The following is a 19314-nucleotide window of genomic DNA, read 5'->3' as shown; positions in this document are numbered from 1 at the left end:
ACATTGGTGTTAATACACTGTATTTCATTTAATGATCTTTTTTTTTTTCTCTGTTCTTGTTACCTTTTTGTATTTAAGATTATATATAATAAAATAATACAAATAATGTAATATATTGTCGTTTTTTTTGGGGGGGGGGGTTCAAGGGATGGTTCGCCCAGGGCGTAAATCTAGCCAGGACCGCCCCTGATAATAAATATATATGCAGGAAATCCTCCCATTTAAGAAGCTGTAACCGAAGAAATTTAATGAAAGTACAAATGAAGTTTGAAGGTGGTCTGGATCTCAATGTTACATTAAAGTGAAACTCTCACAAAATCAAATCAAATCAAAATCGCTATTTTTAAAACACTAAGAAGACTCGACACAACATGAAACTGTGTAGAGACCCTGGTGATACTACAAGCAAAGTTTCATGTTGTGTCGAGTCTTCTTAGTGTTTTAAAAATAGCGATTTTGATGCTACTGTAATGTTGCCCCTAGCACGCAATTGAAAATGATTTTGACCCAAAAACGAAAGTACGGTAAATCTTAAAAGTGTCTTTTTCATCGTAATTATGCTTTTACATGAAGGTTTGACTCGGGTTCCATCACAAAAAAGCCTAGGTTGCATTTTGGTGAGAGTTTCACTTTAATGTGTCTTGGGTGCATTCACACCTATACTAAGAGCTGTCCCCTTGTGATGGGATCAACCAAGACGGGTGTAAACAGAGCCATAGTTTAATAATACTCATCATTTTATTGAAGCCGTTGTATCTGGTGTTGTGGTGATGTCATAAATTAGATCTCTGAATTGTAGAATTTGCCAAAAGATATGCACAAAACATGCAATATAATCTTCAAAAGCTCGCTAATGGCACTAAATATTCAAGTGAAATCCTTCAATATTCATCTTTCTGATGAAACTACAGTATGCGTTTGACAAAAAACTTAGATGATATTCTGTTCAATTTCCAAGGCAACTGTGTATCCTATAGTCAATTTGTGTTTAAATGGCACTGATCCTGATTAGAAATGTCTTTTGAAATGATTGCAGGAGCCTTTGAAATTGACATGTGGCCCGAAGGCTCCATTTGTAGACTTGATGCAACCCCCTCCTAAAAGACAACTGAGTGCAACACATTTCTTATGTTTTGCAATGCTCTCCCCAAAGTACGCAATGTATACAGTGTATACACTGTATACGGTGAGGGGTTTCACTGAAAGAGCTTCTAGAGCAGAGAAGTTCCAATGAAAATGTTGTCTTTTCCAGTATATAGAAGATGCTGAAGGCTGAATGATAAGGAAAATATTTTGGGCCAATGGCCCTTATCTTATTTACTTCACCTACTGATCATGGTATGCACAGTTTTTTTCTCCTCAGAAAGCTCCCTTCTATTCCCTTTGGAAATCCTGACCAATGCAGAAACTCAATAAATATGCCTGTTTTTAAATCTTCATGATTATCTTACTATTTGTGTGTGACAACTGCACTATTGCTAGATGACAGAATATTTGTAGCATCAACAACCCATCAGTAAAATGTAAGGCAAGTCAAGAATGATAAGTATCCAATTTGCCATCAATGTAATGCTCCCATAGTTTCTGTGGATAGCAAAGAGGACAAAATATTGTTAATTTACCTGAAGCAAAGAAAAAAAACTGTGAAGTCTATTCAATCTTCTTTTAATTGTCAATGATGAATCTGACAGGGGAGCGACAGTATGTTGTAGTCCAGGTTATCATCTGTTATAGTAAGTATACCCTACTATGTATGACAGATTTGGCCACTGTGTTTTCAGGAAATCCTCTTCTAGATTTTTTATTTGTTTATCACATGTATGAATTCCTATAAATTCATCTTTTATTTATTCCAGTATTAATTCACTTTGCTTGCGTGATATACTTTTGTATATCACTTCATCCCTTTGGGGGAAAATATTTTTGTGTATTTCTTATAATTTAATAAGAATCTACAAGCATTAAACTGCTAAATCTGTCTTTTAAAAATGTGCCCAAGACTTCATTAAACTTAGGCAAAATTAGTGTAAAAATTGATGTGCCAATATGTCACATACACCATGGTTAAGCCAAATCATCGGTCCATTATTCCTCTTCTTCCATGTCATTGAATGTCCTCGGAAAGTGTGCATTTAGTAAACCTAAAACACTTCACAGACAGTCTTGACAGTCAGCATTAACTTACGTATTTCCACTTGATGAACATCAGATCCTCTGGTGCTGGAGCTCCACCGTTGCATGGTATAACAATGGTCTCTCCATACAAGGCAGTCACACTGTCTGTACCCCACACTGCAACACAAAAGACAACAGACTGCAACTATTATTTAAATTACAGTATGCTGTCAAGAGACCTGCTGAAGTGAGCAACAATGTTTACTGCTTGATTCAGTCACATGTATGTAACAATAGTAGGAGCTCTTTCCCTTTAGCGCTGCTGGTCTTGAGCCTTATTGGCCAAATCTGGACAGATGAAGTGAGCAATATGTGCGCTCACATACTTGAGTACTTTTCTGGTGTATTTGTACAAATCAAAGCCCAAATGTTCCAGTAGAGTAAATGGTAAATGGACTTGCTCTTCTATAGCGCTTTTTCCAGTCTACTGATCGCTCAAAGTGCTTTACAACACTTGTCACATTCAACCATTCACACACACATTCATACACAGATGGCAGGGGCTGCCACGCAAGGTGCATCATCATCAGGAGCAATTTGAGGTTCAATATCTTGCTCAAGGATACTTGGACATGCAGCCAGGGGAGCCAAGGAATCAAACCAGCGACCTCCCGATTACTGGACAACCCACTAGACCTCCTGAGCCACAGCCACTGTGTTAAATGAAGCTTAGCATTAGTTCATTCAGGACACAGAAGTCATACGCCCCAGCTGTAATCAGCTGATAGCCTGCTGATCGAATCATGGTTACCAATCAGACTCACACCAATCACAGCTATTCGCACCACAAGGCAGTCCATTTAAATATGGCTCCCATCTCAAACATAACCGCTCCTACTAAAAGGTTGCCACACACTGCTGCAGCTGGAAAGGCAGCCACCACCCCAGCCTCCACCTTTTTTTTATAAGTAGAGTCCTATCAGGGCCCAAGGTTAAAAAACAGTGTTATAACAGTATGGCTTCCTTATGGCTCAATATTGTATACCCTGGGGGGTTTTCTGCATTTTGACATTGGTCAATTCAGGGAGCATCTTAAGAGCGGAGCCGTCAGCACCAAGCATAACTGTGTTCCATTTGTTGCAATAAATGGTTAAACCTATCATGATAGTTTTCCTGACTGAAAAGCATCGGACATCATGGAAAACACAGCAATAAAAAAGAGGCGAGAAAAGTGCTTGGGGATTCAGACTTTTATGTGACGAGTGGAAACCTGATGTCGGAGATCACTTGGTTTGGAGCCTTTCATCAGTGGTAAGGGCAGGGAGAACACAAGAGTAAAAGAACATAGCCTACATGGCTCATATCCCTATGCAGATTTAGGAAGTAACAAAGTACAAATACTTTCTGTTCTTAAATAGATTTCTCAGGTATTTGTACTTTAATTGAGTATTTATTTTTCTGACAACTTTTGACCTTTCCTCCCTACATCTGAACACAAATATCTGTACTTTCTACTCCTTACATTTTCAAAACAGGCTTGTTACTTTAGTTTTAATGCATTTAAAGGGAATTATTATTTTTATTTTACGTCATTGCATGCTGCCTTCCAAACATCACAAGACCGATTTCAATGTTTCAGTGTACAGAACCATGTCACAACCAATGTAAAAAATGTAACAAGCAGAAAAACAGACAGAGAGGGAGACTTGAATAGGGATCTGCAGTAGGGCTGCCCCCAAATAGTCGACCAAGCACTGGTCGACCAAAAAATCATTAGCAGACCAAAATTTCATTGGTCGATTGGTCGCAGAAAAAAAAGCCAAAAACATTGGGAGCCGTGTCTTGTCAAATTTAAGTCAAAATCTATGTGACTGGCGGCTGGTCTGTGTATAAAAAGCTGGAGGGCTTGTAATTTGAAGGGCCAGACACAGGAGGTCGTGACACTCACTCACTGTCAGTGGGTTTTTTTTACATGGCAGGTCCCTTCGACATCGCGGTTAGACAGTTAACAATTAATAGCCAACCATGTCGGGAAAGACGTCTAAAATATGGGATCATTTTGAAAAGAAGAAGGATGACCCCCCCCGAGTGCGGCGTAACATGAAGGAGAAAGCTCCATGTTACGCCGCACTCGGGGATCGACGCAGGACTGGCAGGACCGCTACTGCTAGGCTACTGCTAACGTGAGATGTTGAAAAACCTTTTTAGCAAACTTTGTGTACACAAATGATGTTCTCAATGCTCGTGTTCATGTGTAGAGACCCTGGTGATGCTACGAGCAAAGTTTCATGTTGTGTCGAGTCTTCTTAGTGTTTTAAAAATAGCGATTTTGATGCTTCAGAAAAGTTGCACCGCGCACCTCCATTGTGAGTGTAAGTAGCTGAGCTACCTGCCCATGGCGGCCCGAACGTTTGAAAGCAGAGATAAATACATATTATTATTGTTATATGGGCTAATATTAGACTATTCGTGTGTACTGGGGAAGCTAAATTATCCAGCTCACTGTGTTTTACTTATTTTGTAAATCTCTCTACAGGCGCATCCACTTTACTGCGGAGATATATTTATTTATTTATTTTAATATATATATATAAATATATATGCGTCAATTAGTCGACTAATCGCTCTAAATGACGACCACTCGTCGACCAAGAAAATCCTTGGTCGGGGGCAGCCCTAATCTGCAGAGACCCTGCAGCCCTCTGCCTGGATTTTCTTATTTTCTCACTTTGTTGCTGCTCAGGACGCTTTACCGACTCAACAATCAACTGTCTTTGTGGTGTGTTTATAAACAACTCAGACAAATCCTACTGATTCTACCTTTAAGTTTAATAGTCTCCAAATTATATTAATATGATGTGAGGTTCAGTTAGCTTTGCATAGAAATGGCAAACGGTAGAAACGGCAAACGGTAGAAACGTCCATCAGAGGGATAGTTTTTACCATTATACTTTGAGTACATTTCAAAGCCTGTACTTATGTATTACTTTTACTTGAGTGAAAAGTTGAATCAGTATTTTTACCAGAGTGTTTTTTTGCCACCCTGTCCTCCCTACAGTCCCTTGTGACTTTAGTGAGACTTGGCAGCTCCACCTAAGTAGAAATGTCTAGAAATGGATGGGTGTGAACAAAGTGAATTAAACTATACCGCACTAGCACTCCAAATGCCACATCTCAAGAATTCCTTTGAGTCTGGTGGAAGAGGGGCGCGAGGTCGAGCTCACTGGGTCAAGCTCAGTGCTCCTTGTGCAAAGCCACAGCAAAATCATTTTCTCTGTTCACTAAAGTAAGGGTGCACCGAGGTGGAGTAGTTGCTATGGCGGCACAGCCCAGTCATGTGCAGCGTGGGAGGAGGGAGAAAGAGGGTCATGATAAGATGGATGGATGAGGGTCAGAGCAGAGTGGAGGAACACAAAGGTCTTCACGCTCCAACTCCTTTGAGCTATTAGCTAAATAGGCAGAACAAGAAGCTGTTCAGGTTCTGCTCATTCCTCAGTGGCTGCTTTTGGTAATGCCAAGTCTCATGTTTATCTTCATTTTACTTTCTTCGCTTTGAGCTGACTTTTGTCAATATCAAACCCTCATTTTTTGCAAAGATTTTTTCTAAACAAGACCACTGTCCTATTTCACATCAGTCAGAGTATGTCATATGTGTTCAGACCAAAAAAAAAAGCGACAATGTAAGGCAACAATAAAACACAACGCAGCTGTGAAGAACTACTCTTTTGATGGTTCTATATCTCCATCTGAGCTCTTGTGCATCCAACCACAACCACACATATAACTCCTGTTAGAAGTGATTCTATCACACATTCAACAATCACCCAATATGTGAAAAATGCCAGCCTTAATGTGAAAATGAGTGTCATGGCTACACTTTGAGGAAAACAAAATCTCGCTAACTTTCCTTTAACTAATTTGGGTTACTTTTTACTTTTTGCCATTGACACATAAATAAGACATGATAATCCTTCATTGATCCTCAGAGGGGAAATTCAAATGTTGCAGCGGCACAGAAACAAAGTAGCAAGTAGAAAAAGTAAGCACAAATGAAAATTTAAATAGGATAGACAAATATACATAAAAATACAATTGTTTACAATTGTTAAAAATGCAAGTTAAAGGCTCGGTAGGCAGCTTATTTTTGGCAATATTGGGCAAAAACTTCCATAATAACCTTGGGGATAATGTAAATGAAGTGATGTGAGAGAAGAACAGACCTCTGCGCCTCCTCTAGGCTCTGTTTTCAGCCTGCAAAGAATCTGGCCTGTGACAGAAGACTTTGACCAATCACAGAGCAGCTGAGAGAGCGAGCCCTTTGATTGGCTGTTCTACTAAAGCAGATGCGCGTTCAAGTCTCTTCGGTGGAAACCCAGTCTGCAGCTATGGCGGATAACCGGACAGGAAAGATTGCGATTCCACGGTTGGAAACACCCGCTTTCAGTGCAAAACAATCTAAGAAGAGGATTGGTTGTGTGGGCTGATTTACCATGTAAACAGCCAGGTGACAGCGGCTACCGATAACGCATTGTCGGAAGTTGCTAATACGTTAGCCGTCTGCTAACCGTAGCCAAAGGCATACGGCTGCTGCTAATACAAGATCAAGTTTACGTTGCTACGTTAGAGTCACTAACACATCACGACCGTCTTATGAACTAATTCAGCACTGTTCAGTATTGCCTCTTGTCGACATGGGGGTAGCGCATTTTATCCCAGAAGTATAGCCACAAATGATTTGTGTGTGTGTGTTTGTGTGTACATGTATGAAGCGTGTGCATCAGATGCCTGTGCTTGTCTGGTGGGAGGAGCTCGGGTCAGAGCTGAGGAGATGAGACCCGTGTAGACTCAACGATCACCTTTTTTCTAGGATTGCTGCCTATCGAGCCTTTAAAGTGGCAAGTGAAGATATAAAGTGATATGGTGTGATTGGTGTGCAAGTTAAGTAAACACAGTCAGAGGCCTGAGTTTGACAGGTGCTGTGGGGATTGTGTTTGTTTGAGTGTGTGTGTGTGTGTGTGTGTGTGTGTGTGTGTGTGTGTGTGTGTGTGTGTGATCATTGAAATGACAGACTGTATTTTCCACAGCTGTTGAAGAGTCTGATGGCGGTGGGTACAAAGGACTGCCTGAAGCGTTTAGTTTTGCACCTGGGTGGGATGATGCGATGCCTGAATGAGTTGCCCATCTGCCACAGCTTGTCGTGGAGAGGGTGAGAGGGGTGATCCAAGATGGCTTTGTTTCGCCTACTGACCTCACCAGTCTTGATGCCACCCCACCAGCACACCCCAGCAAAGAAGAGTATGCTGGCCACAACAGGCTGGTAGAATTCTAACCGTAATTTGCGCTGACTCTGAGGGTCATTGCACTTCAGTCAGTCCATTTACACTCAAATCCATGAAAGTAAGTGTAACCACAATAGTAGGCTAAATAAGACACAGCAACATGGTAAAGCACTGCAACCCAATGAAACGCAATAAAACTATGCAACATACAAAATGTTATCATTGGTTCTGTCACAGAAGCAGCTGCAGGTCTGTGGCAGCTGCGCATGTGCAGGAAGTCTGTGGCAGCTGGCCCAAACTGGGACACCGGAGCTGCCACGTCTGTTGCCGATGCCATGATTTGTGCTTGCCCTCGCCGCTGACATCAGTGAACTGAGCTGACCACGCTACTCTTCTGTGCACTGTAAACAACCCTGTTTGAATTTCAATTAACTTTATTAACACAATGACAAAGACTTATTAGTCTGCTATAGCTCTGTTTTTTCATCCATAATTAACTGCTTTTAACCCATTTTAATGTAACATTGTATCTCTTTTTATGAACATATTCATCTCATTTATTTGTAAACATTTGTCAATCTGAAATGACATTTTAACATATTTATTTGTCCAAGATGATGGATTTTAGACCGGGCAACATAGAATAAAGGGGAATTAATTAATGACAGTTAGCTAGTTGCTGGGGGGGTGTGATAGACCTTTTTCACGGCAGCCATTTTGACATGAGATAGTAGGACAAATACAGGTGTTACCAATGATACTTATTAAGTTTCCATTCCATTCAGGTCAAAAAGAGTCAGGGTGCTGCTATTGCGCATGTTGGCTCATTAGAAGAGGCTCTGCTACACTAAATGGAACAGAACCTTAATTAGTATCATTGGTAACACCTGTATTTGTCCTACTATCTCAAGTCAAAATGGCTGCTGTGAAAAAGGTTTATGGGGGGCAGGGCATGACCCCCCATCCTGGAAAAATATGATTTGCCTCCCCAGTGTATCACTGTAAACAGAACAAAAAAAAACACTGCAGGCTGTAGCCAAGAAGTTGAATCCGACTCAACTTTTGCAGAAGCAGGCTGATGTCACGTTGCTGTGGCCAATCACATTTGCTGCCGATCAGACTACAACTGAAGGCACAGTGTAGTGTAACATAATGTGCCATGTGTATGTTTTTTCTAACTTGTTGGACATAAACTCTTATTATTTTATCCTTTTATTCCACTTTCTTTGCCTCGTTTTTTTTTAACTTTGCTTTGTTTTGTCAAAGCCCTTTGTAATTTTTTTACTCTCTGTCCTGATGGTTTTGTTTGCCCTGGCAGCCCTAACACAATTCCGCTTAGCTTACAATTATCCAGCAGCTGAACAATGTGTTCCAGGGGAGATGAAAACAGGCCTATCTGGGGCCTCCCCCTCCAGCCTACATCATTGCAAAAGAACCTAAATTGACACTGCAAAGTTAGTACTCTTGATATGTTTTCAATATCTTTATGCACTCTAGTAGTCTGGTAGTGATGCCAACTAATAGCCTACTGCACAAGGCTTATAAAGTTACACGCTACCTCCTGCTTTTGTAAAAAGTATTTTTGAGGGTCATAACACAGAGTAGGATCACATATGATTTCTGATGAGAATATTAAGACTTCTCCATGCAATAGTTCATCCTAAGCAGCCTTGACTAGCAAGTCAAACTATTACCCAGGAGATGGGTGTGTGTGAAGAAGCATATAGCTCCAAACCATGCCAATTAGCAGCTGTCACAGTTGTTACCGGCTCACCTTCCCCTTTAAGGGTGGTGGCCTTGTGGGTAACTTGTGAGTGTGACATGTGTGCATCGGTGTGTGTTGAGAGAAGCTGCTCTCCCGCATGGCAGCATGTTACAAAGAGTGATGTTGGCCAGCATGAAAGTGTCTAGATAAGCTCAGGCTCCAGCATAACCTCATGAGACGGTCATGTATTGTGTCTGCTGTTGTAGACTGCACTAGCAAGCTTCTGTTGTTGTATGGTATGCATATGCTTCACTCTAAATTTGATCAGCAGCGTTCCCTGCACAGCTACAAGGCTGGTTACCAGCTTGCACTTCCTCCCCCTACTATCTCATTCCTGAAACAAAAAAAAAACACCAAGCCCACAGAGTGGATTTAATGTTGAATGAGAATATGAAGCATCAGTAAGCTGTTGGATACATCCCTTATAAGATTCAGTGCTGCCAGTAAACATAAGAAAACACTGCTTCTTCTTTTGAGAAGCAGGTGTGGCATGTCGTGGCTTTGGGACAAAGGTTCTTGCTCTTTTGTCAAGTGCGTATGCGTCTGTGTGTTTAAGTGTGATGCAGCTCGGTAGACAGCAAAGACCAGAAGGAAAAAATACCTCCAGATGTCTTGCTTACACTTAATGCGATTGTTGTTAATGAAGCAAGGTGCAAAAAAGTGACTTGATCTCAAAGAGCTAACAGACCATTGTTTTTACCCTATGACATCAAAAACAATTAATCTTATTTTAACCAGAAATAATGCTATCGTAAGATTAAAACTCTCATTTTGTATACATTATCAGTATCCTGGCAAAGACAACATGACTGTTACAGTTACAAAACATATAGCACAGACTTAAAGGGGACATATTATGCAAAACTCACTTTTTCCTTGCTTTAGTATGTATATTTGCGTGTCCGGAGTGCCTCCCCACCCCTTAAGCATGAGTTTTGACGACCAAGTCAAGCACTGCTGCTCTGTCGTCGGATGCACGGATCCTCATGTTTCGCTACATCGCCTCCCTACCAAAGAGGATACCAGAGCTAAGAGGCTACTTTTTATTTATCAGGGTCTCAGCTTCAGTGAGCAGAAGCGTTATGGTCTGTGCAAGTCACTTCACACCGGACTGTTTCAGCAACCAGGGTCAGTATAACGCTGGACTGGCAACGAGATTGTCCCTTAAAAGATGGATCCATACCCACTGTCAATGATGGAACTGTAAGTATTTAAAAAACAGTGTAGTGTACGATAACCGTGGATGTAAATATGAGGCTGAGCTAACATTACATGTGAAGTTATCAACGCTGGGCTTACTGACCGTAGGATTCACGATAATGTTAATGATACGAAACGTTAATTTGTCATATCAGCACTCTTTCAAAACATGACGGTGAATTGAGAAAATGAATTGGGATATTGAGATTTTATCGCTTCTAACCGGCCGGTGAACCACTGCTCGGCCGTGAACATGGGGAGGAGACGGGGTGAAATGTCTCAGTTGTTCGCGGACAGTGAGCTGCTGCTCTGCGGTGAACAAACAGAGGAGACGGGGTGACATCGTCTCAGTTGTGTGTGTCAGTTGTTCGCGGACGTTTCGCTGCTGTTTCGCCGTGAACACGCAGAGGAAACGGTATGAACTGGTCTGTTATTCACAGCCAGTGAGCTACGTTAATTCATTAGCATGTTGTGCTAAAGGACAGTGTGTAAGCAAACTTCTAGAAGCGTGTCTTGTCTGAATGCACTGCTGACTGTGTGACAGCCCGAGGAGCTGCTGTAGTTTGGCAGATGTCATGGCTCTGGGAGACTGTCCTCTGACCGTTTTCCTGTGTGTTGGTATACATGTAATACGTGTGCAGCGTTAAGCTTGATTTATGCTTCTGCGTCGCGGCGACGGCGTAGCTACGTCGTCGACGCAGACCCCTACGCAGACCCTGCGCCGTAGCCTGACGTGCGCCTCCAAAAAATCCTGACTACGCGTCACGTCGACGCGTCGAGACGCGAACGGCAAGGACTGGGATTGGTCCGCTCAGACCGTCATTCCGGCAGTTGCTTTTCCGGTCAACAGTATAACAACACCGCCAGTTACTTCTGCTGCTTGCATGCTTGTCTCCTATTGCTTGTGAACTCCGTGCTTTGTGAGATCCCAGCAGGGCAGGAGGAGTATTGGTGTTGTGCAGCATGTAGCTTGTAAGCCCCACACTGTGAGCAGAATGCTACACAGCATATCCGCTCTGACCGCAACTGCAGTGCAAGAGAGCAAGAACCCCCCGAAACCAATCCCCCCACCCCCCCTCGCGGCATGGCGGTGAATTGAACGCGTTCCCTCGACGCAGAACTTCGAATGCTCAATGACGGCGTAGGGTCGACGACGTAGCTCCGCCGTCGCCGCGACGCAGAAGCATAAACTAGGCTTTAGCCACAGCGTTAGCGATGCCGTCCTCACGTCTTCCGGCCGGCAGGAAGAAGTGGGCAGCGCACGCAGTAGCTCATAAGCATTAAAGGGAAAGGCACTGAAACCAGTCGCTTAGAGCAGGGCTGTGAAACTGGTGTGTAAAGAACCCTGCTGTGCTCAATCCTTCGTTTTTTTCGACCAAAGCATGTTACTATCATTTCATTTAGACATCAAGGACCCATGTCAACAAGCAGAAATTAGCCTAATATGTCACCCATAAATATCAGCATCTATGTGTTTCTTCTATGTTGCCTTGTTACGGACCTGCAGTAAACATCTAAAGCCATCTTAATGAGAAAGACAAGGATGGCAGAGAAAAAAAAGACATTCTCAGACATGCTTGTCCGTGCATTCACAGGTATGTGTGTTCAGAATGGATGGGTATCAAAACCTGGTATCAAACATGCACACACACTCACACACCCTGCTCGTAGTGGCAATGACAGAGAGACCTAAGGATGGGTTGCACCAACAAGATTCAATGTAAAACCTGATTAAATCAGTGTTTAAGTTTAATTTATTTTGCACCAAAATTTAAAACTAGCTTGGAATTAAGAAAGAAGCTTGGAATTTAAAGAAAGGCTTAAATGTAATTTAAGCCTTTCTTTAAACCTCAGTTTAATTTATCCTCCAAACCTAGATTTAATTCTGCTGCACTAAAAACTTTTAACTTTTAAACTCCAATTTAAACTATGATCCAGTATCCAGCATCTTTAAAGTTACACTTGAGGAGGTTTAACTTTTAACATGGCTGTCTTTTTTAAAAGAATTGAGCTAGCCAATCAAGTATAACAAATAAAATTAAGGGACAGATTCAGCCCAAATTAGTTTTATGATGTTGCTGAATTTCTATAAAGATTGACTGACTGGTTCAGTAATGCCGGATTCCAGTTACATGGGAGACCACTCGCCCGAGTTGCAAAGTGGGAAATCTCGCAGCTGTCTTGCGACATTTCACCGAGGCACACCCCCTTATGGTCGGAATATCCACTGTCGGACTCGGTCCTCATGAGAGTACACCAAGTTGAGCGAGGATAGACAAACGACGTGACAAACAAAGATGGCTGCGCCCATAATTGATGTATTTTCTTTGTATTTGTACCACGTTGGTCGTTTTAATGTCGATTTTAAATGCTCTTACACACTTGATTACATTGCTGCTTTAATCCGGTCACCAATTTATGCATTGCACGGTCTTGCTGTGCCTGCAATACAATGTAAAGTTTTGTTTGCGAGCTGGTTTGCTAAATAGGCTAATGTAGCTAACAGTAACAAAACAATGACTAGCTTGCTACTGCCCTGATGGCGTCCATGTTCTTCTGACTTGTCGTGTAGCGATGACAAACGGGAACGCTAAAAGTGCTACAAGCCAGGAAATGACGTCACGTTCTCGCGTAAGAGCAACTCGGGCGAGTTGTCTCCCATGTAACTGGAATGCAGCATAAGTCAATCAATCAATCAATCAATCTTTATTATTATTATTTTAAATTACTAAATGAAATACTCATCAGTGTGGAATAAGTATGCTGCATTCTACTTGGATAAAAATGACCTCCGACATGAAAAAGTGCAAGTCATCCAAGTCGGAATTCCAAGTTGGAAACTGGGGCAAGATAGCACATAGTAAACAAATATCTAACAAATATCTTTTACCTCTTCATCTCTTTTTACTTCATATAGTGTTTGTGTTGTGAAGCATGAACTAAATACAAATTTGTAGTAATTTTTTACTTTAATTTAATTTCACTTTCAAGTCCTTGAGAGAACGCACTACTCCTCCTGCCTTTTTCTGCTGTAGTTTATATACATATTTTTCCAATCAGATGCACTGACACGGTTTTAGATTGGAAGTCAGAAATACCAACTTGGAATTATCGATTTCTAGCTTGCAATGGAATGCAGCAGTAAACTGAATACAGTTAAAATGAGAAAACAAAGCAATTAATTCTGTTATATATTTGTTTTTTCCCCCTTTTCTCTTTTAAATAACAAAAACAACTGATAAGTACTGGATTAATAAGCAGTAACACTGGAGTAGAAGTACTGTTAATCTTAAAGTTCCCCATCCATAGTTTTTAGGTTTGTATATTTACCTGCATGCCTTCATACAAAGTTGTCTCCACATTAAACACAGTCAGCCTCATTTATCAACCTGTCTGAACACTGTCTGAGCATTCATGTATAAATTGCCACCATGATAATTTTCTCTGCTTCTATCAAGCTTGCAGACAGCAGAAGAAACATTGGCTCATGTCTGCTGTTGTGCTGGTATCTGATATGTTAGGGGGTAAACGCTCATTCAGGTGAGGAGTAGCTTAACAAGCATTCCCTTCTCATTTACATTTTACATTTAGGGCATTTAGCAGACGCTTTTGGGGAGTCATGCTATGCGGGGTCGAGGTGAAGTCTGAACAAGTGAGTCTTGAGTCTTTTGCGGAAGATGGCGAGTGACTCTGCTGTCCTGACATTGGTCGGGAGTTCGTTCCACCACTGGGGCGCCAGAGCAGAGAAGAGTCGCGACTTGGCTGAGCGACCTTTGTTTGCTCTCAGCGGTGGCGGTACCAGCCGGCCAGTTGATGTAGTAGAGCGAAGTGCTTGCGCTGGGGTGTGTGGTCTGACCAGTGTTTGGAGGTAGATGGGTGCAGTTCGGTTGATGGCCTTGAAGGCCAGCACCATGGTCTTGAATCGGATGCGGATCGCAACAGGAAGCCAGTGGAGGTCACAGATGAGGGGGGTCACATGGGAGAATCTGGGTATATTGAAACCGAGGCGATCGTGCTGGTTGGGAGATGAGGGGACAGAGAGTGTTTAAAGAGGACGAGAGGGAGGATAACAGAGTGGAGGAGGCTTCCTCAGTGGACAGTAGAGAGAATTGTTCTGTGGATGGTCGTGAGGAAAAAACAGTCGAGGAGAGAGTGGAGGGAGAGAGGGATTTCTGGTTGCGGCGGGTGGTGACCGTGTGAGGTGTAGGTGCAAGGAAAGTGGTGGACTTCAAGGGGAGAGAGAAAGCGACAAGGTGGTGGTCGGACACAGTAAGCGGGTTAACAGAGAGTGCTGAGGTACTACAGGACCTTGTGAAGACAAGGTCAAGTTGATTCCCAGCCCGGTGAGTGGGTAGGAGGGGGAGAGTGTGAGGTCACAGAGAACTGCAATTTAAACTAGAGAAGGCAAGTCTTGAAGAACTTGCGGTTGTGAATGCTGCTATTGGAAAGCTGACTCCAAATGCGCATTGCTGGCTTCGAAAACTTTGAAATCAAAATGAGGCTGGTTAAAATACTTAGATGTAGTAGAGATTGAGAGGGTCAAGCCTTCCGGTGTGCCTTTCCCTTCTTGCTGAATGTCCAAGTCCTTGCGGTAACTCACGACCCCGTTCGAGGATTCCAAATTTCCTCAAAGTCATAACTTCATGCCAGCCGAGTGAACAGTTGGTTGGTAAAATGGTTAGTCCTCCTTGTGCTCTGTTATCCTTGGATCCAACTGCGAATCTCTTGAAGTCAATTCTGCCACGAGAGGCGGCTCACATACTCCGTCTTCTGGGTTAATCCAAGGTAGGAGTGCGGAGGAAGAACATAGTCTCCTCTGTTGCTGTGTTTTTTATACTCTCTCAGCTGGCCATCTATTGCTTAAATGGAAGACTTTGCTCATTTCCTTATAAGGCCGTGCAGCCGCTTCCAGTAGCACGATGACGTACTGGTCAACTGTTGTTCCTCTTTTTTTTTTCACAAACTCATTGTGACACCTCGACCTTTACCACATTTCTGTTTGTATATTACTTTTGTCTGATTAATCTCTTCATTCAAGGTGGGAGGGTGTCATGCTATGCGGGGTCGAGGTGAAGTCTGAACAAGTGAGTCTTGAGTCTTTTGCGGAAGATGCCGAGTGATTCTGCTGCTCCACATTGGTCGGGAGTTCGTTCCACCACTGAGGCACCAGAACAGAGAAGGGCTGTGACTTCGCTGAGCGACCTTTGTTAGCTCTCAGCAATGGTAGTAGGGGAATCGGGTCAAGGGAACAGGTGGTGGGTTAGTAACTAGCGTGTGAACATCTTCAGAGGAGAGAGGGCTGAAGCAGGTAAGGCCATCAGAGGTGAGGGTTGGGGGAGGTGCTTTCTGGATGGGCATAGGAGTAAATGATGAGTTGATGTGTTTTACTTTCTTGGTAAAGTAAATTGCAAAGTCATCAGCAGTGAGGGAGGGGGAGGGGTAGGAGGGGTGAGGAGGGAAGAGAACATGGAGAATAGTTTCCTGGGGTTGGAGGCAGAGGAATTGATCTTTGCCAGGTAGAAGGCAGATTTAGCTGCTGAAACAGTTGATGTGAAGTCAGAGAGGAGGTGGTGGTAGTGAGCAAGGTCATCGGGATGATGTGATTTTTTCCATTTTCTCTCTGCTGCTTGTAACACCGATCTGTTGGTTCCCAGAGATTCAGACAGCCAGGGAGGGGGGGAGATGATCGTGCTGGTCGAGAGGTGAGGGGACAGAAAGTGTTTAAAGACGAGGAGAGGGAGGATAACAGAGTGGAGGAGGCTTCCTTGGTGGACATTGGAGAGAATTGTTCTGTAGATGGTAGTGAGGAGAGAACAGTTGAGGAGAGAGTGAAGGGAGAGAGGGATTTCAGGTTGCGGCAGAAATCCCTCTCTCCCTCTACTTTCTCCTCAACCGTTCTTTCCTCACTACCATCCACAGAACAATACAGTTTCCAAATATATAAAAATCTATGGCCGGTGGGACAGTGCATACTGGTACAGATCTTTTACACCACTACTTTCCACGCAGTTTCGAATGTATAAGGATTCACAGAGGGTGAGAGTATGCGTACTGGTATACATCTTTTTCAAGAAGTGATGCTAGAGGGGTAATTACAAAAACCACAAGCACAATCATAAGATCAATGACCAGGCAGCTGTATTTGACGTGTTTGGAGGGAGATCAGGTTAGTTAAAATCCTTGTGCAATGTGAATTATGTTAAATGTATGCTGAACACATCAACAGCTATCATTTAGTATGTGGAAAACTATGCAGGATCATATCAAATACACCCAAGTGATCACATCCCATATTAATCAATTTGTACTTTTACTGTGAAATTAAAACAGATAAAATGCATTGATTTTCTTCAGAGCTCTTTCCCAATCTCAGTTTATCAACTGCTTGTGCAATTTCAACCTCCTGGAGCCTTATACATATTGAAGATAAAAGACAAAAAAATGTGGAGGGAAACAGCGTAAATATTGGCCATGACAACAGGAAACTGATTAGTGCAGCCCATATCACTTCTCACACCAGGAAATGATAAAACAAGCAGACCCATCAAATTTAAGTAGTTGAGGATGGAACAAATATCAGAGATATTCCAGTGAAAAGAGACATGCTGCCGCCATGGAATTTCATAAAAGCCAATCAAATGTTATTTAATGCTGCACAAAATGTCATATTAAATATACTAAATATAAATCATATTATGATTATTTTGACAGATATTGCAATATGATTCCCGATTAGTGGGAATGATAATTTTTGCATCACAATTTTCATTTTCACTGAAAAACTATTACAATGCTGATGTTGTGACATTTGTTGGGGTTTGTACAGCATACATCGGGAGAACAAGATTTGTAGGCCAGGACATCACTGCAGCACTACAGTACTTCATTATAATGCTTTTTGAAACACAGTTTACCTTTATAAAAAAATTGCGCTTCTGAAATGTGGATATCGCTATTGGCCATATTGCAATTTTGATTATAGTTCGATTAATTGTGCAGCCCTTATCTTAGTTTGTGGAAGATAAGAGAGACCATAGGAAACCACATCACCCAAGCACAGCCGTAAAGGGCACACGCCAGATCTGGCTGGTCTGCAGGGTAAGTGCACTCACAATCAGGCTTGCAGTGTGATGCATTACTAACAGTGCTAAGCACAATGGGGCCTTGGAAAGTTAGTGGTAGGAGAACAAGGTCCAAGGGAAGTAGGTTGCTGTAATGACAAGTCTGCAGGGAGGGAGAGATCCCTGGCTTTCACCAGACATGAATGGCATCCTCCCTTGCAATCGTTTCCTCCATCCATCTCTCACTAAGCTAAATGATAGACCATCAGTGGCACATCACTGAGTAGACAAGCTCTTTCTGCCTGATTATGGATCATTATAGACTGGGTTAATTAGCAGTTGTTAGTCTGCTAAGTGCAGAAGCTGCAAACTCCAATATACAGTACACACACGCACATACCCACACCCTCCATTTCACAAGCTGAGATAATTGTAGATGCTTTAGAGAAAAGGAGATAAAAGGCAGGTGGAGTACATAGCACAGTCTAAAGGCACTTCCAGAACTTCGGCCCCGAGTTTGGTTCTTTGGTCATATAGTATTCCACAATACTGCTTCACTGGACCAATTCAATGTTTTGGCACACTGGAAAGAGGCCTGCTGTCAGCACCAAAATCATGCGTGTGAAAGTGTTTGGAAAGTGTTAGCCTAACAGAGAGAAAATTAAAGAAAACAGCAGGTCTAAGGCTCCATTGTTTAATCATTTTAAAGACACATGATCAGTTAGTTATACCTGCCGCAGTTACTGCAGGAAACAGTAAAAAATACTTGACCATGCACTCTTTAAAAAACTTGTGACAACAAACTGTGTTTGACAACAAACCGTGTTGGCTTTTCCAAAGAGAGTCACTATTGGCTGCAAACGAATTCCCAGAAGACATCACATACTAATTTGCATATGAATATATTATATTTTATTATATTATATTATATCACATTTATTTAGTGCTGCAATTAGACAAGCATGTAGGGTAAAGAAGCATACAGATTTGGAATCAACCCATTACTATTCAATGTTCTCTTTCTAACAGCATCAAAGAGAGCTATTTCCCCAGAGGATTTGGCTCCGAGATTCATTCACACAGACTCGGTTTCTGTTGCAAATGCATGCACTTCATCTGGTCTCTGACTGGGCATCTAACAGCTCACTGCCTGCAGCTACTGTGAGAGATTCCCCAACACTGCAGGTGTTACAGCACAGCCATATCATTACCCGGCTGCCTTTTACCCTCCCCCTACTTTAGTCCGCCATCCTCTTACGTCTCCTGTCCATTTCAAACCAAGTTTTGAAGCCTGAATAAGTGCTTTGATCCACACGTAATCCCTAGCCTTGCTGACTGATAACTTTACAGTTGGGAGCAAATTGATTGACAGTTCATAACCCCGTTCTTTGGCATGCTGCAACACACACGCACACACGCGCACACACACGTGCACACACGCACACACACACACACACACACACACACACACACACTTCAGTGCCTGCCTTGTCCTAACCCCATTAATCAAAATCAAAAGTTCTGCATGAACAATAAGGCTTTTCTTTGGGACGAGGTCTGAAGGTAGGTCAAAAGCCAGACATGGAGGGGTGAAGGGAGTGATAAGGCACAGCACTCTGGTTTTTTATCTCTTCGGTCCTGAAAAAAGTAGACCTGACTAGATAACACTATTGACAAGTATCAGGGCATGAAGACACACAAATACACTTAAGTCATTATCTGTTGGGAAGTGTGTGCAGAATGGGATGCAGGAGGTCTCCTTATCTAAACAATGTTCTTGAAATTTCAAATGTACCTGTTTTCCTTATGCATCAAAGTTATGGCACTGTAAAACAATACAGTTGTCAATATGTCAGAGCTAGTGTCTGCCACCATATAGTGGCACCATATCATG

At 42.4% G+C, this 19314-nt stretch overlaps 1 protein-coding gene across 4 annotated transcripts in view; it reads right to left on the bottom strand.

The window, feature by feature from the left end:
* The window catches only part of alcama (activated leukocyte cell adhesion molecule a), a 123831-nt gene that overhangs the window by 53808 nt on the left and 50709 nt on the right, over positions 1-19314 (bottom strand). For all 4 annotated transcript variants that reach the window (XM_084372761.1, XM_084372760.1, XM_084372759.1 and 1 more), the window contains exon 2: positions 2186-2292. In XM_084372761.1, the coding sequence (XP_084228887.1) occupies positions 2186-2292 (107 nt within the window). The remainder of the gene's footprint in view (positions 1-2185; positions 2293-19314) is intronic.

This window comes from Pagrus pagrus (assembly GCF_965226575.1).
Source record: "Pagrus pagrus genome assembly, chromosome: 14".
Classification (NCBI taxonomy): domain Eukaryota; kingdom Metazoa; phylum Chordata; class Actinopteri; order Spariformes; family Sparidae; genus Pagrus; species Pagrus pagrus.
This window is presented reverse-complemented; position numbering and strand designations above follow the sequence as displayed.